This window comes from Haemaphysalis longicornis, unplaced genomic scaffold (genome assembly GCF_048455015.1).
Source record: "Haemaphysalis longicornis isolate Haplotype H1 unplaced genomic scaffold, Haemaphysalis longicornis Haplotype H1 scaffold_5, whole genome shotgun sequence".
Taxonomy (NCBI): Eukaryota; Metazoa; Arthropoda; class Arachnida; order Ixodida; family Ixodidae; genus Haemaphysalis; species Haemaphysalis longicornis.
In genome coordinates this window covers 47,768,668-47,796,618 of record NW_027526385.1, presented here as the reverse complement: position 1 = coordinate 47,796,618, position 27,951 = coordinate 47,768,668, and the positions used below count along the sequence as shown (strand labels likewise).

At 53.6% G+C, this 27,951-nt stretch overlaps 1 protein-coding gene across 1 annotated transcript in view; it reads left to right on the top strand.

Annotated features, from left to right (window-relative positions):
• Positions 1–6,510: 6,510 nt before the first annotated feature.
• Positions 6,511–27,951, top strand: part of LOC144139673 (uncharacterized) — a 38,375-nt gene continuing 16,934 nt past the window's right edge. Inside the window, exons 1-6 of the mRNA XM_077671962.1 lie at positions 6,511–6,588; positions 6,694–6,876; positions 7,608–7,683; positions 11,308–11,421; positions 21,028–21,141; positions 25,780–25,911. Of these exons, the coding sequence (XP_077528088.1) occupies positions 6,511–6,588; positions 6,694–6,876; positions 7,608–7,683; positions 11,308–11,421; positions 21,028–21,141; positions 25,780–25,911 (697 nt within the window). The remainder of the gene's footprint in view (positions 6,589–6,693; positions 6,877–7,607; positions 7,684–11,307; positions 11,422–21,027; positions 21,142–25,779; positions 25,912–27,951) is intronic.

Genomic DNA, 27,951 nt, shown 5'->3' with positions numbered 1-27,951 from the left:
AAAAAACGGTGGACCCAGCAGGGACCAGCTCGGCATTTACCTGTACACCATCTACTACCAGCTACCATTTTTATCTGGGGTTGTGTCCTGTGAAACGTCTGACGATTAGACTTTCATGCCCCATTTTTCTCCTGTGGGTGTGGTTCCAGTGCTTTTCGGAGCCGTTTTACAAGCGCTACTTTGCAGGCTTGAGTTCTCGTACTGTCGGAGCCCAGTGTGCTGAACCTCGTTTTGTAGCGAAAGCTACAGTACGCTACCTCGGGCAGCCTTCCCGGCGTGACCAGTTTGACCTTGAGAGCTAGAGGTAGAGCTACACCCCCTCCCGCAAGCGCCCGGACTGGAGCAGCGCCCGATGGCGCTGAGAGATAGGCGAGGGAACTGAGATGCGCGCGGGACCCGTGACGCCACCTGGCGTAGGAAGGCGAGGACGCCGCCGCCGCAGCATGGCCTCCTATTGGCGGTGAGCGCGAACACAGGCGGCGCTGCGAAGCGCGCCTCCGTGACGTCAGCTTAGGGATTCTCGCATTTGTCGTCTGCTTCAATTAGGATCGCTCTCCCTGCTGTTTTTTTGCGCTCGGTCAACTTCTGATGCTTGTCCGCATCAGAATTGGTGTGTGGGTAACTTTTTATCATCATAATATGCTTAAAATCGCATACACTAGCTCATGGTGTCAATTAAAGTATAGTTTTGGATACCGCTACGGGAGAAACATTGCCGGCGCCACCCCATTCCTTGCGAAGCCGGTCCTGTGCGGAGCGCGAAGAGTCGGAGCTAGGCGTCAGCTTCTCATGTAAGCATTCGAACAAAAGGAACAGTCAGCTGCTAATAACTGACAACAGCGAAAATGGAAGACCAAAACAAATTCTAGGCCTTCAGGGCTGTCGGCTTTGGCAGAAGTCATCACGATTCCCGGTAATCATATGTAAGGTAAAACAGTTTTTGCAACCTTGCCGAACGCTGGAACGCGTTTTGTCACAACACTTTACGTTGTCAAGGCATGGAAGTTTGCCGACATGCACTATAGACTGCAAAAACTGTAGGTTGAGTTCCAAATAACCCAGTGTGTATATACGCGCGTGCTGATTCGAACCAGTATGGAGGTTTATTGAGCAAAACGAGTCACGTCTTCGTTAAATTTATAGTAACATATATATGTTTGTTAAGACCTGGAGGGATATTTCGGAACATTTTGCACAGCCATATCTTCCCGATATTCGGATAAGCGTTATAGGAGAACTGCACTCAAGAGGAGGAGGAGGAGTAAGAGGAGGAGGGGAAAACTTTGTTTAACAATTAAATCGATCTGGTAAGTGGGCCGGGTCCTCAGTCCAGGACAAGAGAGTAAAAGTCATTTTCTTCAAATCATAGAACGCCATCCCGAGTAGAATAGGATTTGTTCTTCGCGCCTGGAAGGGTTGAAAAGCAATAAAGAGCTACTTGGAATTGTTCTTCGGTTTCGAGTCTTGTAATATGTGCAGGTATACTATTTATTACGTTAGTTAGCGAGTATATCATACCTTTAACACCGTAATCATATCATCATTGTTCGAGTTGAGAGTCAGTTCGTTATTATAACGATATAATTGCGATAGAAATTCGGAGCCCAAGAGCCGCCTTCGAGTACTGTGGACCACGTTGTTTAGGGCGCGATCGCGGTGGCGTAGCACAAACCTTCTCATTGTATTTGCGTGTGAATAAACAAAGCACGCTGCGGATATGCACCTTCTTGCACGCAGCCGTAATGAAAGCCAATTTGTGAAGAAGGGAATGTCTGCCATACAAAATGAAGGAAATATCCACACGACATTTGTGAGGCTCCCAAACATCCCGAAACCTCCTAATAAGAAGTTGGTGACGGCGCAGAAAAATTAATGCATTGGGCAGAAAAAAAATTAAGAAACATTAATCCGATACAAGACAACAACGAAAGAAACACAAGAAAGCCGCTTTATTTCCTGTTGTGCGATGAGCGTGTAGAGGCCGCTGTTTGGTACGTAGTATTAGACTGTTGAGTCTTCATAGGAGCATCTCAAAAATACTGCAGGGAAGCCTACGCATTTTGAATATTTATCGAGAAGCTCTGATCGCTGATCCTCGCGAATAAGCAAGAAAGGACGAGTTACGCACGATCTTCTGACCGATACTCGAGGGGGCGCTGCGATCGCCGAGCAGAGCGGACGCACTCCACGTCGGCTCCGTCGTCGCCACGATTTTTGGGAGGAACATCCCGCCCCTGATGTCCAAATCGTACGTACGAGTTTCCTAACGTCGAGAGGATCACGTAGGTACCAAATTTGGGCCGATTAGCCCATTTTTGGCGATTTTACGAGCATTTTCCTTCGGCGAGGCGAGGCGGCCCAGCTAAGCCTAACGAGGGAACCGACGAGTACGGGCATGGCGTCGGCCACGTCGACGGCCGGCGCCGCCGCCGCGGGCGTGCCCGGACCTGCCCAGCGGGCGGATCTTCGGCGCTCCGGTGAGGAATTCTTCCACGAATCCTGCGAGATGGATGTGTCTACTGCGGACTCTTCTCAGCGAGTGCAGACTGTGTTAGACTGTGCGACGGTAAGAACTGTTTCCACGTGCTCCGGCATCGACGGCCACGTAGTCGACGGCAACGAGCGTCCGCGCGCCGACGACGAGCCGGAGGAAGACGGTGACCACACCGGGTGGACCCGCGTATCCCATCAGCGTCGTCGCAAGAAGACAGTGAGTGTTCTGGAAGCTTCCACGCAGCGAGCCTCGCCACACGCCGGTAAGCCTAACGCTTCACAACGCCACGTCACCCTCACGCGAGCCCAGATCGCGAGTAAAGTCAACGCCGGCATGGCGAAGACGGCGCGCATGCCCAACTTTGCGCCGAGAGACGAATTCCGTGTGGTCGTGCGGCCACGTGGCGGCCTAGAGATAGGCAAAACGCCGATAACCGACCTGCGCCGAGCCGTATTCGAGGCGGCCAAGGCGGGCGAGGAAGCCGGGCGCGAAGACACCATGCTCCCGAACCTCGCTCACAATATTCTGGTCATCAGTACCCCGAGCTGGGAAAGAATGCTACAGTACGAAATCGTGAAGAGGATCGCCATTGGCGGCAGGAAATACGAGACCTACGCGTACCGCGCGGCGCCGGAGGACACCTCTCGCGGCGTGATACGTGGAGTAGGCTTAGAAGACACCGCGGACGACATCTATCGCCACGTGGTAAACAAGCATAACCCCACCGCCGGTGACGCACACCGCCTCGGCCAGTCGACGGCGGTCGTCATCCTGTTTCACGGTAGCAAGGTGCCGTCCTACGTGTGGTACGGCGGCGTAGTCACGCGGTGCTACCTATACCGGCAGCACAAGGAAGTCTGTAAGATCTGCGGACAAATCGGCCACAGGAAAGACGTGTGCCCCACGCCGAACGCTCGCGTGTGCTTCGCGTGCGGACTGAAGAACCCCGGCGACGGGCACGAGAGCCAGTGCAAGCCGCGGTGTCGCCTGTGCGGCGGCCCGCACCCCACGGGCGAGGGCTTGTGCAAACATAAGTTCAAGACCCCGTATCAAGTCCGCAAGCGGCAGTGGGAACGGAAGCTAGAAGAGGAACGAGCGCGAACGGCCACGCCGGCGCCCAAGATCCGACTTTCTCGAAGAGACGAATTCCCCAAACTCGCCTCGCCACGCGGCAGCAGCCGCGGCAGGAGCGCGTCGCGCCGGAGCGCGGCGCGGAGGAGTGTGTCGCGAGGGGACGCGCAGAGCAGGAGCGCATCGCGCGGTCGTCGCGCCACGTCGAGAGGCCCTGCCTCCTGGGCGGCGATCACGACCGGCGCAGTTGGCGAAGCAGCTGCCGCGCCGAGTCGCCGGCGCTCAAAGTCCGCTCGCCGCGAGCGCTCGGAATCCAGCCGGAGAAGCGCGAGCCGCCCGCCGCCGCGACGCAGCAACAACGACACGAAGCAAGCGAGTGCCTCCCCGGAGACCGTGCAACTGAGGAAAATGGTGAAAGAGCTGCAGGCCACCGTGCAGGCTCAGCGAGTAACCATCGAACAGCTAACCCTAAAGCTCGAAGAACTGTGGGGACCGAGAGCGACCATGTGGTCCAAGCCTGCGCCCGCAGAGACGGCCACCGTCAAACCGACGGAACGCCCAGCACCGCCGCCGAAGCAGGTGGCGGAGCGCCGGGAATCCCCGGCACACGAACACGACGCCGAAGACGAGTGCGACGAGGACATCGACGGCGACCGCAGCAAGTCGGTGGGCTACGCCGGCCTGAACAACCGCTACTGCAAACTCGAAAGCCAGATGAACCGTTGGGGGAGAGACCTCGAGGTCCTGGAGAAACGACTCACTAACAGGCTGATGCAAGTCATGCAGCGGCAGGTGCAAGCCTTCCAGCAGCAGCAGCAGCAAGTCTTCCAACAAGCCATACAACAACTCAGTCAACTGACGGCGCCCGCGAGAGGAGTCGTACAAGAGCACGGCAGCCAAGTCACCGTCACTGTATCGCCACCATGATGACGACGACCCGCCACCGCACTTCGCTACGCATCTGGCACTGGAACGCCAACGGCTTTCGGTGCCGGAGGGCGGTCCTGCAGCAACACCTTCGCACCCTGACGCCGGCAGAACAACCCGACGTCATCATGGTGCAGGAGACCCCCGCCGAAGACGCCGGTGCGGTGTCCCTGCCGGGCTACAGGTCGCACGCCAGCCCGCCGAGCGCTCGCACCTGCGGGCGCGGAGCGGCGCAGGGCGTGTGCACCTTCGTCCGGAAGGGCATCGCGTTCATCAAACACGACTCGCTCATGGGCAGCCGCGGCAGCGCGATCGAACTGTGCGCGACCGAGCTGACCGTGGCCACGGGCAAGCACAAGGACAAGAGCACGAGCACGACCGTGATGGTGGTCAACGTGTACAGTAATCCGCAGCACAACCAACAAAGGTTCAAGACGTTACTGCACAGAGCACGCGGGGCGGTCTCCGCATGCGACGGCGCCATCGTCGTCGCGTGCGGGGACTTCAACGCACGACACAAGGAACTCGGCCACGCCGCCACGACGGTCAAGGGCCGAGAACTGCTGGAGGACGCCGCCGAGGCGGACTACGTTCTCCTAACGGACCCGGCACATCCCACGTGCATCGGCACGTCCGTCGTCAAAGACACCACTCCGGACCTGGCGTTTCTTCACCTGCCCGACGACCGGTCGGCGAGCTGGATGAACACGGGAGTGAACCTGGGTAGCGACCACTACATCGTCGAAGTAGTCGTCCCGCTCCGACCCAACGGCAGGGACGGCGGCGACGCCGGAGACGGGCGCATCAAGCACCGACTCACGAATTGGCACGAGTTTCGCACCGAAGACCTGGGCGAGATTAAGGACATCGAGGAGTGGTCGCGCAATATCGTCGCGGCCGCGGAGAAGGCGACGTCCTTTACGGAGACGTCCGAGGAGACCACGCGCATGGACCCCCGGCTCGCGCACATGCTGGAGGCTCGAAGCTCGCTACAGCGACGGTGGAAGCGGCAGCGGCACAACCGCGCCCTCCGCAAGCGAATCGCTACGCTCGGCCGAGAGATCGAGAAGTACAGCCGCCAGCTGTGCGCACAGCAGTGGTTCGAGCTGTGCAACGAGGCCGACGGCCAGCTCCACCGAGGTGGCACGTGGAAACTCCTCCGCCACCTGATGGACGAAAGCCAAAGCAAGGAATACCAACGACACCGGCTCGCGCAGATCATGTACGCGGCGACGAAAGAGCTCGGGCAGCGGGAAGTGCACAAACGCTTCAACGAGCGCTACCTTCCCGAGACCGCGAGAGAACAGCACGGAGAGTACGCCGGCCCGCCCAACCCCTCGCTCGACCGCGACATCGAGGAGTGGGAGGTCCGGCGCGCCACCCAGGCCCTCAACTGCCGGTCGGCGGCGGGCCCGGACCGCGTCACGAACAAGGCGCTGCGCAACCTGAGCGACGCGGACATAACATCGCTCACGAAGTACTTCAACGAGCACTGGCGAGCCGGCAGCCTCCCGCGGCAGTGGAAGACGGCCAAGACAATACTCATACCCAAGCCCAACAAGCCGCCGGGCATAGAGAGCCTGCGCCCCATCTCCCTCACGTCGTGCGTGGGGAAGGTGCTGGAGCACGTCCTCAACGACCGGTGGCAGCGGTATCTCGAGACCAACGGCCTGTACCCCGACCCGATGCTGGGCTTCCGCTCGCGGCTGGGAACGCAGGACGCGATGTTGCTGCTGCAGCGCGAGGTGCTGGCTCCGCCGACGAGACCGACCTCGGACAACCGCGCCATCCTGGGCCTGGACCTGCAGAGCGCCTTCGACAAGGTGAAGCACTCGGCGATCCTGGCCCAGGTGTCCCGGCTCGGCCTGGGACAGCGTTCCTACAATTACATCCGGACCTTCCTGACCGGTCGCACGGCCCGGCTGGAGGTGGGCCGAACTCAACTCGAGGAGCGAGAGCTGGGCAGCGTCGGCACGCCGCAGGGCTCGGTGATCTCGCCGCTGCTATTCAACTTGGTAATGATCGGCGTGGCCCGTCGCCTGGACGAGCTGCCCGATGTGCGCTACACCGTCTGCGCCGACGACATCACGCTGTGGGTGCCGGGCGGCAGCCACGGCCGCATCGAGTCGGCGCTGCAGGAGGCGGTGGACGGCATTGAGGAGAGCCTGCGCGGCACGGGTCTCCGGTGCGCCCCGCAAAAGTCGCAGCTCCTGATCCTGCCCCCAACGGGACGTTGCCGCAAGAAGACGTCGGCCGAAGCGGAGCGCAGCATCGTGGTGCGCGGGAGCGTCGGCACGGCGATTCCCGAAGCGACGAGCATCCGCGTGTTCGGCATGCACGTCGACGCGAGCCGCCGCTTCAACAACACCACGGTAGAACGACTGGTAACGAAGAAGGGCATCGCCACGCGCCTCGTCAAGCGACTCGCAACGCGCGCGCGCGGCATGAGAGAGGCGAGCCTGCTGCGCCTGCTGCAGGCGTTCGTGGTAAGCCAGGTGGCCTACGTGGGAGCATTCCACGACTGGCGGACCCAGGAGCGAGCCAAGATCGACGCGGCGATCCGCAAGTCGTACCGGGCGGCCCTGGGCCTACTCAACAGCACGAGCAACGCGGCCCTCGCGTCTCTGGGAGGGCACAACACGCTCTCGGAGATCAGCGAGGCGCAGAGAACGTCGCAACTGGAACGCCTGGGGTCGACCCGGACGGGCAGAAGGCTGCTGCAGCGCGTGGGACTGAGCTGCCCCTTCGACGAGGAGGACGAGCTGGTCCCGCTGCGCGACGATATCGCCAACAGCTTGGTGGTGCCGCCGCTCCCGAAGAACGTCGCGCCGGGACGGAACCCGGAACGGAGAATGGCGCGGGCGTGCGCGCTCGCCAAAGAGTACAACGAGAGGAGCGACGCCGTGTACGTGGACGCTTCCAAACGTCGCGACAAGGAAGACGCCTACGCGGTGGTGGCGGTGCGTGCCGCCACGGGAGAACTGCTGAGCTCGGGCAGCGTGCGCGCCAAGTCCGCCAGACAGGCGGAGGAGGCGGCGATCGCGCTGGCCCTGCTCCACCCCGGGACGAGGACGGTGTTCAGCGACTCCAAGTCGGCCATCGCCAACTTTGCCAGGGGCACGGTGTGCAGGACGACGATGCGCATCCTTTCCGGCATCGAGGAGGGAGCTCGCACGAACATCGCAACGACCGTACGGTGGTTCCCGGCCCACATGGGACGGGAGCTCCGCAACGGCCACCGAAACGTCAAGGAGGCAGCCGACGCTGCGGCCCGTGATCTCGCCGCGTGCCGGGCCGCGCCAGCGACGGACGCCGACGACGACGAAGACTCGAGCAACGACGAAGAGGACAACGACGCAGAACCCCTGACTACGTACGGTGCGACGCTGTGCTGGTACAGGACAGAGAGGCAGGCCTACCCTCTGCCCCACCCGGGGCTCGTGAGGAGGGAGGCAGTGCTTCTACGACAGTTGCAAACCGGGACGGTGCTAACGCCGGCGCTCGCGCGCCACGTGTGCCCGGACATGTACGAAGACGCGGTGTGCAGTGTTTGTGCGCGTGTGAATGCGGACTTGGCCCACTTGATGTGGGGATGCGACGAGCACGACCCGAGTGACGGGAGGCCGATCCTCCCTCCGGACGTTACGAACTCGATCCGCTCCTCGGAGCGCGAAAGCCAGCTGAGGGCCATCCAGCGGCTCGAGGCTGCCCTGGGCAAGCAACGGCGAAAAGGGAACCCGCACTCCTCTCGGCCTCCCCCCGCGGGAGCGAGGGCTAGGGGCGATCGCGGTGGCACTCCGAGTAGCCCGCGCCGACCGGACGCAGTCCTCGGGGTCGGCCCGACGCCGCGGTGAGCGGAGAAGACTACGGGACGGTGAAGCCCTGCGCGGCCTGATCCGTCCCCGACTGCAGGAATCTCAATAAAGTCCTTTCTCTCTCTCTCTCTCTAGCAAGGTATGTGCTAGTGTTTTTTCACGTGGTGTAATTTTGTTGATGATTTGCAGGTATGTATTGACACAAACCAGGCAATAAAACAAAAAGTCGGCGTTGTTGTCGGCGTCCACCCCTCCCCCATTCTCCTCGCCGCGTGAGCTGCGCTCTCCGCCGCTCACCCCCTCTCCTCTTCGATAGCGAACAATCTCTTGCGAGGGGCATTGGATTGGATTCGAATGGCTTGGCTTGGCTTGGCTTGAATTGGATTTGGATTGGATTGGATTAAAGTGGATTGTGTTGGATTGTGTTGCGTCATAGTCGCGGCAGACGCACTGGCGCCGGCGCGTCCCCTCACCGTTATGCGCGCTATAAAACGCGGTGCCTGCGCCGCTCCGCTCCATTGTTCCAGAGCCATTCCTCCGCTGTCCAACGCTGCAACGTGAACCCCCTATGCGTCGCATCTACACAGGGGTTCCCGCGAGGGGAGGTGGGAGATTTTTATTTACTTTGGCCGGGTGGCTGAATCGAGTTACAGACAGACAGACGGACAGACAGACACACACAGACCAAAATTTCTGGGTTTAAGTAACCCAAGAAAGACTATCGTCTTTAATAAATGTAGGAGAGCCACAGCGTCACCGAGTTTATGGCTTCCACCACCAATTGTAGAGTCTACCTGTTGTAGAGCGCCGATCAGGCGAGAAAAACGGCACCAGACATCTTGCCCCAACCGGTGCCCGATTTTGTTTCCCTGCGCGTGGTAGGACTGCTCGTGCAAGCACCCGCAGCAGATGATGATTATGATGATGAGGATGACGCTGATGACGACGACGATGAAGCGTAGGCGATGTTGAGGATGGGCAGTGCTGTGGTGGTGATGATGATGCCGCTACACTGAAAGGGACACTGAAGTGAATTTGTCAAGCTCCCGTTTTTGCTTGCACTGTGTAGACTGGCTCAAATTAGCACACTTTTCATCGTTTATCCCGTTGACAAATCGTTAATTATTTTACAAAGCGCGAAAGAAAAACTACCATGCGCGGTTTGCGGCGGCCGCACAAACTAAGCTGTGACGTTGGGAGGAGGGGGCGCCGTGATTGGACGATGCCCGAGGTTAGCAATCAAACAAGTTTCGGTTTCGGTTTCGTTCTATAAAACATGTTTGACATTCGATGGCGTCGTTGGATGGGCATTCTCAATATCCCAGTTATCGTAGTACCGCGCTTCTGCCATGTTGGCGGCTGTAAAATGCATAATATAAGCCTCCCAGGACGGCTTGGAATCGTAGCATTCACTATCTGAGGCCTACGCAGTGCATGAACGCCCTCCGCGTCCCAGCAGACGCTCAAATGCATGCGCTTTTCCCCCATATTTGGAGCTTGCCTCGCTCATGCCTGTATCGTAAAAAGCGAGTTCGCACCAGGCCAAGGGTCTGTTGATTCTGGCCTGTGCCCACTGCCCGCAAGCAGTCGGTGCTTATGGCAACAGCACGCCAACGAGAACTCGCTAGCGCGGCAGTGCCAGCCTGCGTGAGTTCTGTGGACTAGTTCGTGGAGCAATGAACGTTGCGGCCCAAAAAAAGGTGAACTCAGTATAGAAAACATCGGCGAAAAACAAAAAAGTTAACTCATAAAAAAAAAGCATCTACCCGCAGCGATTCGAACTTGTGACTGGCAAAACTATTGCGATGACATACCTAGCACCCCAAACGACTAGGCCACAGGCGGCCGCCGGCGGCAATGGAAAATATAAGGTATATACTGTATAACCAGTTTACACTTTTATTTAGTTTTAGTATTTCAAGCAGCTTAGGTGACTATTTGTTGTATTGCGCTCGTACAGTAAGCGTCCCCCGAGTTTCCACAATAGCTCACGTCTAGCAATTGCATTTCGTAGACGGGAAAGCGTTTGCAGATGCGTAGTCGTGCTGCTGACCGCTCTGCTTGTTCCCCCAGCGCAAAAAAGTGCTTCCCGCGCCCTTGTTTTACGCTGTACGGTAAAAATATCAGTTGATTTTATTTCCTTAGTACCTATATTGACTTCGCTCACCCTTCTCCCCCTTCAAGAGGCCTTATATTTTCCTACTGGCGTACCAATCAGCGAAGCGTCGCATGTGCGCTTGTGCAGCGCTTGTGTGAAGCGACCTTGACTTGGAGCTAGATACAGTGTACAAACTAACGAAGTAAATAAAGGCGCATTCTTCCATTCCCAAACGTTTTGTGGCTTAGTTTCAACTGATCGAGCGAATTGGCATGACCCGTCGGCGGCCGGCGGACTAAACGCTGGACCGACTGACTCGGTCGCGAAAGGTCGGCGAGCCGTGCAGTAGCGCAGCCAATTGCCAGCTCCTCTCCTGCTGACGTCACACGAAAACGCCACAGAAAATGGGCGAGCGTAAAGAGAGGAGGACAGCATTTTCGAATTGATTTTCCTACTAAATAAATTCGCGTAAACGCGCACAGAGTGGTCGAAACAGGGCCCAGGGACTCCGGACTACAGTTTGCGCTCGTAATCCCGCATTGTTTACAAATCACTTCAGTGACCCTTGAAAAGGGGCCAAGCACATGTGCGGAAAGCAACGCGTTTCCGGAGGGGTTTTTTCCTTCCTTGAAACCCATGCCGCAGGGGCCGGGAACGCGAATGAACGGCACAGGGCCGGTTTTGGGAGGAGTAAAATGCGCCCGGAAACGCGTCGCTCTCCGTACATGTGTTTGACCCTTCCCATCAAAAGCTAACTTAGGCTTTGAATTGACCGGTTTCCTGCCTCGTCGTGCGTTTCTAGTTGGCGATGATTCCTTGCAGCCACAGACTACGAATAGCAATGGTAAATATGAAGTCCTTACCGCCTGTTGTGTTCCTTCCTTTTTTGTCCCGTTTCCCAGCTTGCACAAGCAACGCCGACTGCCGCTACCTGGGTGTGGACAGTTCCTGCGGAAAAGGCACATGCGACTGCACGAAGGGCCGAGAGATCGTCCACGATCGGTGCACGTACCCAAGTAATGCAGTGTACTGAAATCCTACAAGCTCAATAAGAAATTGCCAGGCATGCAGTGCTAAAACGCACAAGAAAAGCCTCTGGCAGTAGATTAAGCGGTGCCTAATATGCATCGGTTCATCAGGTTTCGTGGTGTAAGCACAGTACGCCCTCATCGGAATCTAATTGCTATATTGGAAGCTTTTTACGTACTGTTAACGGGGCAGGTATAATCGGCGCTTTTAGCGAAATACAACTTCTGTTGAAATCAGTTTTCCGTAACGAGGGCTTCAGTAAAACGATGTTTGATGCTTAATTGCCTATTTCTATCACTCCCAACAGCCAGACAACATACAGCAGCTACCCGTGGTTTTTACTGTGCGCTTCGCGCATCGCTGATTATTGCTGTAGGACAACATTAAGAGCCACCGGCTCGGAACCGTCGTACTTAGAGCGGAATTCGCTTTCCAAATGGGCTTTTCAAACAGTAATCAGCTCAATCTAGGTTCTAATACTTGTCTATGTTTGTGGTGCCAGCCGTACGGGGTTTCCGCGCCATTCTTCACGAAAAAACCTTGCGCCGCGATACGTTTTCGCCATTGCGGCACTGCTTTTTGGCGGCAACGCAACGAACTTTGAACCGCGAAAGCACGCGAAAAAGATAGCAGTTTCTTTCCCTTGCTAATACCCTGCTTCGAGTGACCGTTCTACATTCGTTGCTTCTAACAAGCACATGACAATGGTTGCCCTTTCTTTGCAGCTGTTTTAAGGGGCCATGCAGACAAAAAACTTTGGTTCCTTCGAAAGATTGCCTCGTTATAGTCATACTCAAATCCCTTTTGACGTAAAATTTGCGCAAATAAGCTGAATAATTAGGAAAAAATGGAATGGCCACGCCAACCAAGAGCTCATTTCCCGCAGCAGAACCTGTGATGTCATATGTGGCAGCTCTGCGATTGGTTGAGGCCGCCAAACCCAAATTAGGGAGGGAGGGCTTACAAGCTCGCCTACCGAGTTTTTTGCGCATAATTTAAGGGCATAATCTTTTTACATCAAGGAATGATGGTGTAAACAGTGGAAGTCACCAATGAGAAGTACCGATGCGTACTGCTGTTGGTACGGCGAGCAGTGTGGTTGTTTTAGCTGCATAGCACTGCAGCGCTTTGGGGTTGTCTCAGACGACACTGCCCGAATGGGGTAAGCGACGGTGTTTTGCATGACCATATTTGTCGAGTGAACACCGTGTTTCAGGGATACGATTATTTTCTACCTTACAAGAATAAGCCAGGTAGAAATATGGCCAAAAACAAAGCAAAGGAATAAAAAAAAATCGCGCCAATCCACCCCGTGAATGTGGTTGGAAAGCAAAGCTGTAAACGGCCCCCCTAACGATTACCCATGCGACGTCATTTAAATTAACTCACATCGCTCTACAAATAGCACAACCAGAGAGAAGTGAAATGCACTTAACCACACCATTTATTACTTCAAAGAGATATTCTTGGTAAGGTTAAATCAATGCATGATGCTTGAATGGTGTTTGCTTGAGTTGTATTGGTGTAGCACAAGAGTGGAAACTTTTTTATAAAATTAAAGTCAGCTCCAACCCGGTGTTAGACGATCTGTCTTCTCCGTATCTGCGCCACGGACGGAGGCGACGAGATTTGCGGCAGAGAAGGAGGAGGAGAAAGAAATACTTCTGTTCAGATTTCTGAATGGCCCAGAGTGCAGCCCTGGGGAGGGATTCCTTCTTCTGTGGGGCCCATATGCAGTCCGCGCGGCCTGTGTTCTGTCCACCCGCTGAAGCTGAGTAGGTAGAGAGGGCCTGGACAGCAGCATCTCCTATTGCTCTTGTTGGGTAGTTGACGGAAAGAGAGGAGGGTGCTCAGGGCTAAAGTCGCACACCCCGATTACGGGGCGGAGTGTTCCTACTTCTGAGCAAAATTTACATTCAGTGTCGTAGAGATTCGGATACATTAAGTGAAGACGCGTAGGCTGTGGGAAGGAGCCCGGATTGTATGAGCCATAGGGTAGTTTGTTGTTCTCTGGAAATGTCAGGGTGAGGCGAAGGTACGGTCTGTCTCAGAAGGCGATAATGCTGGGTTATCTCCCTGAATTAACGTGACAAGCGGGTGACTGTCCTCGTGCAGCTCCATAGCACGGGAGGTAAAAGCACAGGCTTGTTGGGTGGGCGTATTTGTTGCCCTCCATTGAGCGTGAGGGGGTGTCCAGATGAGCTGAATGGAACCGTTTGGGGAGTGTTTTTTTAGCACGCGCACTGCAGGTCAGGACACCCAACCCTACTGGTAATTACAGTAGGCTTGCTGGGAATCGATGAGTACCCTCCGAACCCCTGGTTGAGCGAGAGCCAAGGTGATGGCTGCCTCTTCTGCTGCCGTCATTTCTTGGGTCCTAAGCGAGGTACACGCAAGGAGGTTGGTTCTGGAGGTAGCCACGATGATGGAGTATTGCTGCCCTCGATGTTCGGAAACGTCTGCGTAGATAACTGCATGATCCCCACCGAAGGTGGTGTTTAGTGCTTGAGCCCGTGCTTTTCGGTGACCCTCGTCATGTGAGGGGTTCATATTTCTAAGCAAAGGGAGCATCTTTAGTTTTAGTCGCCAAGAGTCTGGGAGTACGTCAAGCGGAGTGACATTCTGGGCTGCCCAGCCAATCTGGTGAAGCATGCGCCTACCCATCGCAGTTCTGAGTAGGACCTTCTGGTTAGAAAGATGGCCTTTTATCAGCTCTTTCACCGTGTTGTGGTGCCTGCTCGACCGCTTTTCTAATCATTATATAAAGCATCTCTATGTCTTCCTTGTCGAGAAGAGGACAGGGGGTTGACGTGACAATCGAGAGGACAAAAGCTTCAATTATTCGAAAGGTACCGGATTCCTTTAGGCCTCGCTTATTGGTGGCAACTCGCTGATCATGTGTATGATTTGATTAATGCTGTTTTTGAGGCGCTGCAAGGAGACGTCACTCTTGGTGTTAGCCTCGAGATGTAGGCCCAGGATCTTGATGATGGGGCTTGGAGTGATGGCCTGGCCATCAAGGAATATTTGAATGTATTCCTTGGTTTGGCGTGAGGGCGTACGACAAGGAGCTGTGATTGTTTACGTGAGCACTGTAGGCCACAGGCTTTCGCACATTGGCGTACTAGAAGTGAGATGCCATGCATTGGTGTGAGCTTACTTTAATTTTTGTAACTCTTAGCACATGAGCAAGGTGCGCACAGGGCCGTAGACGGGCGTGAGTGGTCGCGTGACGCTTTCACGTGGCATTCAGCGAGAACGCAGGGGGCAAACCCGTAGATGTGATTGGTGAGTACACCACCTGTCTTCCCAATCTTCGCGTGGGCTCGTAGCTAAATCGGTAAGACAACGGGCTCTCGCTTTGTTAGTCTATTAGTTCCAGGTTCGATTCCTGGCGGTGCCAGTAAATTCTTTTATTTGTTCGCTGGAGTTTTCTGGTGACACCAACGGTCGCGGAAGAACCCTTGGGGGGTAGGGGTAAGAAGCTTTGCTTTAAAAGGCCCTTCCGCGGTATGGTGGCGCAAACTAGGTTGACTAGCGGTAACTAAGGCCCTGCAATCGGCGGCAGAGCGATTCTTGTGATGTCGTCGCAGACGTCGCGAAAACAGATTTGGTGGGAGAATCAAAATTTTAACTTTACTGGATTCAGTGAATAAAGCATCGTTTGCTTCCGGACAAGCACTGGGGGCACTATCAAACACGATATCTTTCGAATAAAGTAAGCTTGTATTTTGTCTGCATGACCCCTTTAACCTCATTCGAATAAAGCAGCTGGCATAGGAAATGTCGTTTTAGCGTTATCTCCATTCTTGTAGTTACCCTCGTGCCAGTGTGCTGTTAGCACTCGGCAGGGCTCCGGGGTTGAGAGTAGGCCCAGCCGGCCCCCGCCGCTTCTTGCTCTACCCGCTGGTGTGTATTCTCCGGGTAGTGTAAAAATCCCCGGTTACTGTGAACAAGCAGACGGCAGGGGTCGAACAACGCGTTATTGCCGATAACGAGGGGCTGGGCGAGTGACGTCACCCTCACGTTGGAGCGACAGCTTGTGCTCGTTATCGCGGCAGTGTCAACCCGGTTACAGTTACAGTCCGTTCCTGTGAATACCCCACTGCCGATAATGGTTAGGGACATTGGGCTTCGCCTAGCTCCTGCCAGGAATGCATCATTGAGGGTTTTTTTTTCATGAGAGGCAATGGTGTTTATTCCTGCTTTTCTCAAGCATCACGTACGCCAATTGTAATCCAGTTCTCCATAAAACATAATCATGTGCACTTTTAGATGCAAAGCATCTCTTGCTCGGGGCTATGTCCGTCCATCGGCGTCCGTCCGCACCCCTCCTTCTCTCCACGCCAGCTGTGCGATAGCGCGCGCTCTGTTCCTCCTCTCCCGCTCTCCCCACCAGCTGTGCGATAACGCCGCTCTCCTCCTCTCCGCGCTCCGCTCCCTCAGTTGCTGCTTGTCCGATGAACTGAATGGACGCCAACAATTCTGTCAGCGAACTGGAGAAAGTGAAGCCGCTTCGAAACGCCAGCGTCGCCAAGCGGATCCGGATGTCGCTCGTCAACCGAGCGCGCGACGGGGGGGGGGTTGGGAACTCCGAGCTGCTTTGCATCACCACATAGTTCCCTTCGGGGAGATGGTGTAATTTTTTTTCTTATCTGTTATCCGGGGGTGGTGGACGTACACGACCAAGATTTTACTTGGGACCGAAGAGTTCATCCAAACAGAAAGGTTAGTGTACCTGTCAACGATACTGAATCGACGAGCATTTAAAAAGAAGTATTTTACCCAAACGGTTCAACAGAGCGTTCCCCAACACAGGTATGCAAAAGTGAGCGCACACAGTGATTTACTTATATGCGGCGTCAAAATCAGAGTCCTTCCTTCCTTGGAAGAGGTAAAGCCAGCGAAGCTGCTGTATGGTGGAATTTAATGTGTTTGAGTTCAGCTATATTGGGTATTTGTTAGGTTCAATTGAGACAGTGGCGCGATCTCCTCGTCACAAACTAAGGACACATACGATTGGTGGGTAGAGACAATGACGCTTTACAGCGCGGCCCCGCCTATCAAGGCGCAGGCTCTCGTGCGAGGCGCAGGGGGCCGCCGAAGAACGAGCAGTATTCGCCGCGAGATCGACATGTAGGTGGCGAGAGCGTCGCGCTGCTAGTGTGGATGCTCCGCTGAGCGACCCGGGAGAATTAACACTGTGGGCGCGCTTGGTGCCCTTCTCGCGCCGTATGTGCGCACGGAAGGCGCATACAAGTGTGGTATTGTCCCGAGGAGACGAAGAAGGGCGCAGTAGGGTATGCGCCGCTGTGGACCCGATGAAGAACGACGAAGAAGAGCTGTGTGGGGGCCTAACCATGGAGGATGACGACGCGATCTATTTACAGTACGAGATGACCTATTTGCATTATTTACAAGGCAGCTGTTGCAGAGCGTTCACCCAGACTTCACGCCCCACACACAGCTCTTCTTCGTCGTTCTTCATCGGGTCCACAGCGGCACATACCCTACTGCGCCCTTCTTCGTCTCCTCGTGACATAGCCCCCGCGTCGAAGGCGACCGTCCCGGTCGAGATCATAAGAAATGTTCTGATGCGGTGAGGATGCGAACGAAAGGAGAAGAGAGGGGAAATGTTCTGACCGCCACGGATTACGATGGTTCGATGAGCTGCGGCCCCTAAACAGCGTTTCCCGCCGATTGAGCGAAGCAGCTGCCAAAGCCCTTGGAGCTCCCGCCGGAGAACTGGGCAGGGGGTCGGCGTCGTCGTATCGTTGGGTCGCGGCTGGTCACGGCGGGTCATTGGCTGGGGAAACGGTGCTGGGAATGGTCATGTTCATGTCTCACGGGGCTGGGGCAGGCCGACGGGATCCAAGAGGCTTGTCGGGAGACGAGAGCGGGCGAGGCTGAGACCGCGATGGGGGATCGAGACCCGGCCGCTCCACCGAAATGTTACGTGGCGGCAGAAGGAATGACCATGCGGTCTATTTACAGTACGAGATGACCTATTTACATTATTTACAAGGCAGCTGTTGCAGAGCGTTCGCCCAGGCTGCACGCCCCACACACAGCTCTTCTTCGTCGTTCTTCATCGGGTCCACAGCGGCACATACCCTACTGTGCGCTTCTTCGTCTCCTCGTGACAGTATGTTGTCGTTCGGTTCCTCAACGTTCACTGCATAGCATGGAAGCGGCAAGTAGTTTTCATTATCAAGCCAAAAAAGCGGCGACCCATCGTGAATCTAAGAACGGCCGCAATAATGACAATGAACTTGTACGCCATGGCTCGTAGCAAGGTTGATATTTCCAGACTATGGCTTTGAGTCTTCAATAAAACCATAAATAGAAACATATCAGGAAGCCTCGACCTCCGGAATTCAGTTTACAACAGCAGTTTCCATCGCTTTCACTGGTAGCATGGCGCATTCTTGCATTTGTGGGATTCCCTGAAATGATAACACCACTTAACTGCCCCGGCGTTTTTCCTAAAAGCTTACAATATTTTTTGTGTGTTCTAAAGGCAACATAAAATTACTGAATTTTAACCAGTGCAGAGATATAAATGCAACCATTCTAACAGGTCTTTTGCACGCAGCTTTAGTAAAAGGAAATTTTAGCGAGTCTGAAGGCAGGTTTGATGAATAATGGGGACGGTTCACTTATATAAGGCTTTCGTCGCAAGTGAACTTGCCAATTAAATTGCTAACGAGCGCAGTAAAGCAACATCTCATCTTTAGCTAGACTTGCGAAGTGACAAGCAGGTTTACAGTGGGTAAACCGAGCTTCTGGGACCTCACAGTGAGCACAGATTTTCTGTTACAAGTGCACTGTTGAACATTTGCGTTCCTTTTAAAATCTAACAGTTGGCTAGAAGAGCGAGATGTGCCTGCATTCTTGTGTAATGCCGCTTACGAACCATAAAGATGGCAAATGAAGTTGTCCTGTTGCAGATGTAGTAAAACGTCCCTTTTTATTTCTCGTTACAAAACAGCGCAACGGGTTACCATCCGTTGTAAACTGAACCTCGCTTTTGTCTTGGCATTTAATTCTTGAGCATTGGCTAAAAATGCACGAGAAAAATTTTTCTGCGCATTTCGGTTTTTTTTTTCGGGGGGGGGGGGGGTTGCCAACGTTCCAAGCGCAGCGAGAAGAGAACGCATGCAACGCGAAAAGCCTAACATTGGTTATCAGTATTACTTGCAATAGAATGTACTCTAGGCGTCGTGTTCCGTAGCGGTGAAAAAGCAGCTACTTCAGCGAGTAGACGCCAGTATTTTCAAAATTAATGAACCCCCGTTTTGGCCCGAGATTGTTGTCGCGGATCGCGACATAAGAAAGGAGCCCGTCAGCCGGTCGCCTGTTCGATGGGATCGTCACGCAGAACTGCAAGAGCGCCAGGAGCGAGCTAGGCCCCTGTCCACGTTCCCGTGCAGCGGCCTCTTTATTGCCATCATCATTGTCGTTCCTCAACAATTGTCCAGGAATTGTGGCTCGCCTTTTTCAAACTTGTATTGAAAGCGAGCATTGTGGGAAGAATAAAAAAATCGAGGGAGTGACGGCACACACCCTCCACACATGTGGACAACAACGTGCATTATATTGCGTGGTTTTCTCTCTTTCTTTAAACTTATGTCCACCTTAAGAGGCTAGGACGTGACCATATTAGGCATTTGGTTATGCTAAGTAAAACACATTTCTGGACGAGGTGATTCATGGCGGAATTTGAAAATTGGATATATGAAAATGATGACACACGAAATGCCACAGGACAGGCGCAAACTCACAACTGTTTAATTTTACCGAGATATTCCCACGAAATACTCTTCCGCATCGAGAGAAACGTATTCCAATTATTACGGAAAATTAGCAACACAGTGGAAGCAATTAATGTCTAGAAATGGTATTTATTTTTAAAAAGGTACAGGGAGCATTCGATCACACAGGCGCTTACGGGTGTAAAATACCTTCCCGGTAATGTATGGGCGATAACGCACGGGTGGTGTGCAGTGTAATTGTTTTTGCTTGTTTCTTCGTTCTATAAGCTTACAGCGCAATTTTACAAGGGTGTGGCAAATGCACTTGTATGCACAGGTCTTGTCACTTCTTGCCCGTTTCGCGTACTAAACTTTTGTCTTTTAAACAACCACCCCGCCAACTTCAAAAAGCACCCTTTGACATTCCCGAAACGGCAGACTGAACTCATCAATACGAAAAGTGCAATGTGTCGAAGCAATGTTTATTACACGTTTCACACAAATAAGAAGTTTCACTACGGCGAAGATGTGTCGTGGAATTAAACCAGCGCATCAACCCTCAACGGCCGCTGATTATTGCGTCTCTAGAGGAAATGCGCAAGCAGAGGTGACTGTCATCGCTTACTGCCAAACAAGTACATAATTTTTGTTTTATCGCGTGCAGCACGAGTCTTGCGCCGCGCGCAATGTGAACGAGCAGACGACGCGAGAGCGCCATTCAAACAAGGAGCGGTTCGTCCCGCCGCCAGGGGCCGACTGGGTTCGACCTCGGGGCGAATAGGTGTCCGGTAAAAAGTGCAAAGGCTCGTGAGTAAATGTCTGCTCGCGTCACTTCCGGTTCGAGATCTCTCCCGACCTGCCGTACGCCGGCGGCTTTCACGTGCGTGTGTGCGTGTTATCTGTTTCCACCCAGAAAAAATGCTCATGCATCGCGCATTCAATGAAAGACAACAATTAATCCTACTAGGGGCTTGTCTGAAACGTAAGCCCGCTGTGATGAATAAACATGCGTCCACGCGCGTGAAAGACGCCGGTGGTATGGAGGCGAGCTGAGCTCTCGAACCGGAAGTGGGGGGGAGGGAGCAGACGATGTACCCATGAGCCTTTGCGCTGTTTACCGGTCCCCTGTTTCGCAATGTAAGGGGGAAGCGAGACGCCGTGCGTGGCGAGGACTATTCAAGTCTACGGAAAGGGGCATCTGCGGTGGAGAGTATAAAGAGAGGCGCTAATCATTCTCCGCTCGCAGATGGCTATGCTTCACTGTGCGACAGAGCATGTGAGAAAGCCAACCTACAGAGACCAAGCTTACCCCGGCCGCTTTAAAGTCTACTGATCTGTTTCTCCACCTTTGCACCACTAGTGCAAGATGCGCAAATACTGTGTACTCTTGGTCAAAAAATTGTTTACGAGTGTTTTTATTTTATTTGCTACCGCAAGAATCACTCATATTTTTAATTGAAAAACCAGCAGAGTGTTTCTGCATTGACACAAATTTGCTCAAAGTTTTGTTTTTGCTCAACAATTTCGATAAGTGTGACGTGTGGCATAAGATATAGTGGTTCAAGAAGGTTTTGCCCGCACAAACCTCCATTTCAGAATAATATCACTGAACTGAGGGAGACAGACAGACCGACCGACAAACACATACATACATACATACATACATACATACATACATACATACATACATACATACATACATACATACATACATACATACATACATACATACATACATACAGACAGACAGACAAACCAAAATTTTTCGGTTTAAGAAGCCCAAGAAAGAATACCATCTTTAAAAGTAAACACGATGGCTGGCGACCCACTTTCGTGCAGATTGCTTCACGGACGACCACTGCGTAGGGGGCGTGTGCCACAACGGCGTCTGCATGTGCCCATCCGGCTACTGGGACACAAGTGCCATGACCACACCAGCCTGCGTACGGCACAGTAAGCATGGGCACAACTCCACCTCACCGAAGAGAGCAGGCAGCAGTCCAAGAGCCTCGACACCTCTCAAAAAATGTGCCCCCGCAGTGACGCCAACTTCAAAGGGACGATGGTTTACACACACTAAGGAATCGCCGTATGAGGACCAATCAGCGTTGCGAAACGAGCGAATTTGGCCGATAACTACACCCAGCTTGCGATCAGAGTGAAAAAATTAGCACTGGCTTAGCTCGGCTAAGCCAGGATATACGTACCGTACGCTAAGGTTAAGCTGGTTATTCTTAGCTTTCCTGGTTGTCTAGGATTAGCCTGATTATCATGCTTACTGCTGCTTCAATGAAACACACACGGTATACGCATCATGTGACACATGTATATTCATCGAGCGGCTCCGGCGCAGCGTCACCAACCGACCCAGAGCTAAGCTGGTTCCACACGCGCACACCGTGTCGCTGTGATACACGATGCACACCTGGCCACCCCTTGCATGATCATCAAGTGGACCGGGCCGCCACGTGTGGAACCGAGATGGCGAAGACCCTGGGTGCGTGGGGTGCGTAAAACGCCGGGCAGCGAGCAAAGGGCTGTGCACCGTGTGACGTCACTGCTCCTCGCGCAAGCGCAGCACGGCCCTCCAGGAGCCAGGCGAAACGGCTCAACCTCGGCCAGTGTAGCTGGCACTACAAAATCACCCGTGTATCTGCTCACTCCGCTGCAAATGTCGAGAGACAATAGTCTTTTGCCGCCCCTGCCGCGGAAATACCCGTAATCGTTTGCCGCCCCTGCACGCGGAAATGCCCTAGTCTTTTGCCGCCCCTGCACGCGGAAATACCCCTAGTCTTTTGCCTCCCCTGCACGCGGAAATGCCCCTAGTCTTTTGCCGCCCCTGCACGCGGAAATGCCGCCATTCTATTGCCGCCCCTGCCACAAAAATTCCCCTAGTCTTTTGTCGCCCCTGTCACGGAAATTAACTAGCCGTTTGCCACCCCTACAGCGGAAGTTTGCCGCCCCTGCCACGGAAGTGCCCCTAGTCTTTTGCCGCCCCTGCCGCGGAAGTGCCCCTAGTCTTTTGCCGCCCCTGTCGCGGAAGCGGGCCTAGTCTTTTGCCGCCCCTGCCGCGGAAGTGCCCCTCTTCTCTCCCCCTCCCATATCTGATCTTCCCCCCCACCCTCCCCCATTTTCTCCTCCCACAATAAGCACGCAGGAGATTTGCTAAGATAAATTTAATTTACCCGCGTTCCACTGCTGGTGCCATTTACTGTAACATCTCTTTACGGTTGTCCTTTGAACACTGCAACGAGGTCCGGGCTCGCACGAGTGTATTTTCGGAATTAATTCTTACCCCACAAAACTAGCAGCCATGTATATCTAAAAAAATGTACAATGCGATTACCACTTGTATATGGACGTACGGCTTCAACATTACTAATGTTTTGTTTTTACTCGACAATGTTAACAAGTACCGAGTGTATTTTCAGATTGCTGCGTACAAAAGATTAGTCTTTATAGCCCTGCCGTTCAAGTATCCTTTCAACTTGGACGGAAAGCTAAATCAAGCAAGGGGCGGACAGACAAAACATTTCGCGTTTAGGGAGCCTAAGGAAGACTCTTCGCGAAAAATGGCATCGGCGCAGGGACAACAGATTCATGCCTTGAGCTGTTGTTCCAACGCGGATTCTATGAAGTGCGGACCACTTTAGGGGCTCGCCTTGTCATCGTAGCTCGCCGTAACGCTTGATGTCCAGCGACTGCCGGAATCACGCGGCACATCGATATAACGGACCCAAGTAGAGCCCGGCGTTACGTCGTAGGGCGTCCCGCAGAGGCTTAGAAAACCGAGCGGTTTAAATAGTCATCACTCGTGAAACGCTGGCGCTTGCCATACATCTCCACGCTGTTTAGCGCAAAGAAAACTTCCGGTACATTTGAGGCAAAATATATGTAATTAACCAGCAGCACCCGCATTCATCTAGTTCGGAACGCACGTTGGGTCGGTTTTTACGATAGCGAAAAAAAGCGGCAGTGCAACGCCGGCATGTGCGGGAGGAAAAGCAAGCACAAAAAAAATTACACCATCTTCCCGTAGGGGAACCCTGAGTAGTATGCAAAGCAGCCATGGGGTCGATTCAAGTGCCCATTAGTTTTCAGTTCGTCGTTTCCGTTATGTTGAGGTACGTAGCTACCGTTACATTTACAGTTTGGTTTCCATGGTAACTACCACACTTTTCACTTACCGGAACTACGAAATGGCAAATTGCGTTGAGCCCATAGCTGTTTCGCATACTACTCAGGGTTCCCCTACGGGAAGATTGGGTAATTTTATTAGATGCGACGGGGCTATGTCCCTCCCTTGTCGTTGTTGCGCCATCCACACCCCCACTGCGCATGCTCGGCTTGCTGAACGCCCGCTGGTGTCTTACCCTTTAATGGGTCCTGGAGCGACAGTGTTGCCGGTGTCTTTCTGGGTCGGCCCGAGATGAGCCGAGCATGCGCAGTGGGGGTGTGGACGGCGCCACAACAAGGGAGGGAGCCCCGACCATGAGATGCTGGAGCGACAGTGTTACTGGTGTCTTCCTGGGCCGGCAGGAGACGAGCACGCTTCCCTTTAAAGGGCTCCTTGAGCGGCAGTGTTGTCGGTGTCTTCCTGGGCCGGCGGATGGATGGGCGACGGACGATGGACGATGGAGCCGAGAGCAAGAGATGCTTCGCATCTGAAAGAACAGAACTCCCGCAGACGCTGTTTCAGGCAGGGGGCGGGAGCACTGCGAAGGCGGTAAATTTGAATTGCATTGGGCGGTAGCAGTGAGCGGATAGCTGCGCTGCAGCCCATTATGGTGAACTTCCAATGGCTTCCACACTGAGTGGAATGGCTTTAATTTCTTTCTCTCTGATCGCTTGCTGCTAGGCCTTGTTATTCGCCGTACTCGCCAATTTGGTCACGCTGATTGGTACTTCTTGAAGCGTTGGGGTGAAGCACACCTGTGGTGTTTTCGTAGGGTGCAGGAGGAAAATAACTGACGGGGTTGAAACTGGATTGAAGATTTTTGCAAATAAAAACTGTGATTGATTCCTCTTTCATAGGAATCGGTAAAACACGAAAGTGAAATGTGGAGCGAAATCTGCAGCTGAGCATGATTTGCGGGTCGGCGGCTGTCTTGGGGGTGTGCTTAGTGAGCGACGTACTCCTGGCGGGTCGCTTCGGCAAAGGTGTACTGGCGTCGTTTCCGTGACGGATATGACGTCAGTGAAATCTTGGTGTGCCCTTACATAAAACACTGTCGTGTTAAAATGTAAAACCCGAAAACGAACAATTCAAGTATAAAGTACTCTTTAGTTCTAAAGGTTGCTTCCCCGCACGAAGACCCTGTGTGCAGGGGTGCACCCTTTACAGGCCGCTTGCTTCGTTGTAGTGACGTCATTTCCGTGACGGATATGACGTCGGTGGAATATTTGTGTATCCCGGAATAAAACACTATCGTGTTAAAGTCAAGCACCCCTTCAAGAGAACGATGGTCAAAACGCGAAGCTTTCTCTCTTGAGAACAGTCCGAAGTCAAATCAAATCAAATCAAATCCGAACTGGTTCGACCGTGTCGAATGGCGCAACCGCATAAACGTCCGCTTCCTAACACGAGGCACCCAGGTTTCATTCCGATTACGGAAAGCGTTTTATGCTTGAGGCGATTGATGTGCTTTTGTGGAAGCCCATTCTGTGAGTTGGCTTTTCTGTATTGCTTTTTGGGCGCGACGATTTTGGTTGTGCACTTTGGCTTTGGATTTTGAAAACACTAAGAGAATTCGTCGGCCTTCAACCGTCTTTTCCTTCACCCACGGCACCATGAGTATCAGCGAAGTTGGCTTTCGGCCGGGTTTTCGGTGTGGACCACAGACGACATCAGCGGGGCAAATAAGCTTCGCTTTAATCAAACGCTTCCCGCGGTCAGAATAAAGCTTACGTCCCTCGCGCTGTGATGCCGACGTCTATTCGACTGCGCTATTTCCGCGTGGTTGAAGCAGTTTGGATTTGGATACGGGTGCATGGGCGTGCAACATTAAGCAGAAAATGCACCTCTCCGTCTGAGGACGGTGATGGTTGAGCACCAGGTAAAGACACGGAGTGCCCGTGTCAGTAAATTACTGCAAAGTACGAATCGCTACGCAGTGAACCGTCCCGATAAGAAACAGGCTCGTTTCGTGACGGACTTAATTTTGGAAAGTTCCGCGTACCCCCATTGCTGTCGTTTGGATGGAAGATTTCACTTACGCCATATCCATCGCGGAAGTGACGCCAGTACAACGAAGCAAGCGGCCAGGTCTTCTTCTCCAGGGGAAGCAACCTTTGGTACTAAAGCGTACGTTATCATTAGAGTTGTTCGTTTTCGGGTTCTAAATTCTAACACAAAGTGTTTTATGCCGGGATACAAAAAACATTTTACTGACGTCATATCCGTCACGTAAATCACGCCAGCACACCTTTGCCGAAGCGACCCGCCAGCAGGGAATGGCTCGCCAAGCACGCCCACAAGACAGCCGCCGACCCGCAAATCATGCTCAGCTGCAGATTTCGCTGCACATTTCACTTTCGTGTTTTACAAATTCCTACGACAGAGGACGCAACCACATTTTTTTATTGTTACAGGTTGCATTAGGGATGACGACTGCAGCTTCTGGCTGAACACGGACTGCGCGAGGTATCACCCAGGAACGCAGGAGAGAGTCTGTGTCTGCAACAATCGCAGCGCCAGGCTATACGGGAGCTGCAACCCGACCGGTAAGCCGCGCTCTGTTGCACAACGTGACTTGAAATGCGGCGCCTCTCAAACGTTTCTTTGCACCTCGTAATCACTGGTCGACTAAATGCGATGGGCGAGGGACAGAAACTGGAAGCTCACACTGATGCGGTAAGACTTGTAGGTAGCGAAGCTGTACGCAACAGTAGCGTCTTCCTCTTTTTCGGCTCACGGCGTTGTATAAGCCTCCCCGCTGTACGAGGGACCCCGGCTGGATGTTCTTCCTCTATCGCACGCGTTGCTGCGCTGCACGTGGCCTCGTGGCCTTCCTTCGTGGCGCACGCTCATCGCTGCGGCGGCGGCCTCCGTGCCTTCTTCCGCCAAGTCCGCGCACGGGTCCCGCGCACGTCTCCTTTCCCTCCTCGCCAATCTCTCCCCTGCCGGCGATCTCCCCCCGTCATCGGGCTGCTGCCTTGTCCTTGTGTTCCTTGTGTCTCAGCGGTTGTCCTAGTGTTCCATTTCCTTTGTCTTTGTTTAAGTTCGTGCTGGTTTTGTTCCAAGAATGCTGCTCCCTGCCAGGCGCTTGCAGAAGGGGCTGCGGTTTGACTTCTTGCGCTCAAGGGAAAAACTGGTCACCCCGCGAAAACTTGCCGGAGTGTGCGTAGCGTAGCTTGCGCTTAAAGGTCGCGGGTTCGATTCCCGGCCGCGGCGGCCGCTTTTCTGATGGAGGCGAAAAGCAAAAACGCCCGTGTGTACGAGATTTCGGCGCACGTTAAAGATCCCCAGGTGGTCAAAATTAATCCGGAGCCCTCCTCTACGGCACGCCTCATCGCCTGCGTTGCGTCGGCGCGTTAAACCCCACAATAAATCAATCAATCAATCAATCAGCTTGCGCTTAAAAGTGAGGTGAAGCCCAGCCCACAGGCTAAAAACATTTATTGTTGCATGCGAGCGGATTGTGCTCTCAAAAAGGGGCGAGGAACGGATCATCGTAAACAGGAATTCTTAATGCGGGAAGAGTTGAAGCCGTGGAAGTAGTCAAACCCGCATAAGTGCCGCGAAAAGTTGTCGTTATATCAGTAGTTTGTTGCATATGGACTCGCCCTCTAAAATGCGCGCAAATTCGTGAGCACCCCCTACGGTTACTAGTTAAGACTTTTGGCTTAATGAAAGGGCGCGCTCTCCTTGCTTACGAACGAACGAAATTGTGTTTGCGTCGTGTCTGCCGCTTCTGGCAAAGCCCCGCAAAGAAATTTTTTCGGACGTATTCAAGATCTCCACTCGCTGTAATGGCTTCGATAGCTATCAGCAGCACTGCAGGCTGGGAGTTGCGGGAGCTACGTCGCTTCGGCCTGAGAGGAGAAAAGTTCTAAAGCTGGAATGTCATCACGATTGGTTAGCAGGGATTGTGCAAACGAAGATTCGGCGAATCGCTATCTCTTTGTGCAAGCGAAGTTAGCACCGGCGCTTTTTGCAGCGCACGGTGCCGCGTTCGAGTCAACTCGGGCAGTGTGAAGGTCGACACTGGCGATAGCAACACTCGAGCGGCAGTTGATAGGGAGTGGTGTATAATGTTAATTATTAGAATCTTGCATATGCTTAACATTCGAAACTGGGCACACTTAATTACCTTTAGCGCGGAGTGCGATTTAGGCCTGCTATTACACCAATTTAAAATATAATGACATCTAAAGACAAAATGAGCTCATAATGGCGCATCAGGACAGGATTCTGCTCGCACTTCACGGGCAATCGCGCTGTCGTCAAGTTCTTCAGTCACCCACACAGCATCATCCGCAGCAACAATGTCATCGGGGCTGTCTGCGTCCCTCACGAGTCTAGGCTCAACGGCTACCTTACATGCTTGCCGGACATCCTTTCAGGCATTGGGAATGACAACGCCCTCGACAGGTGCTGGTGAAGCCGATGAGTGACAAACCCAGCCTTTTTGAAACAGTTTTGCATTGTTTCACGCGTCACATCCGTGAACCAGCGGTGAGCGTAGTGAACGTGTCACATGTGGTCAACGCACCAGCACGCTGTCTCTCTCTGTGTTTCAGGACTGTTGTAATTTTAAAGAC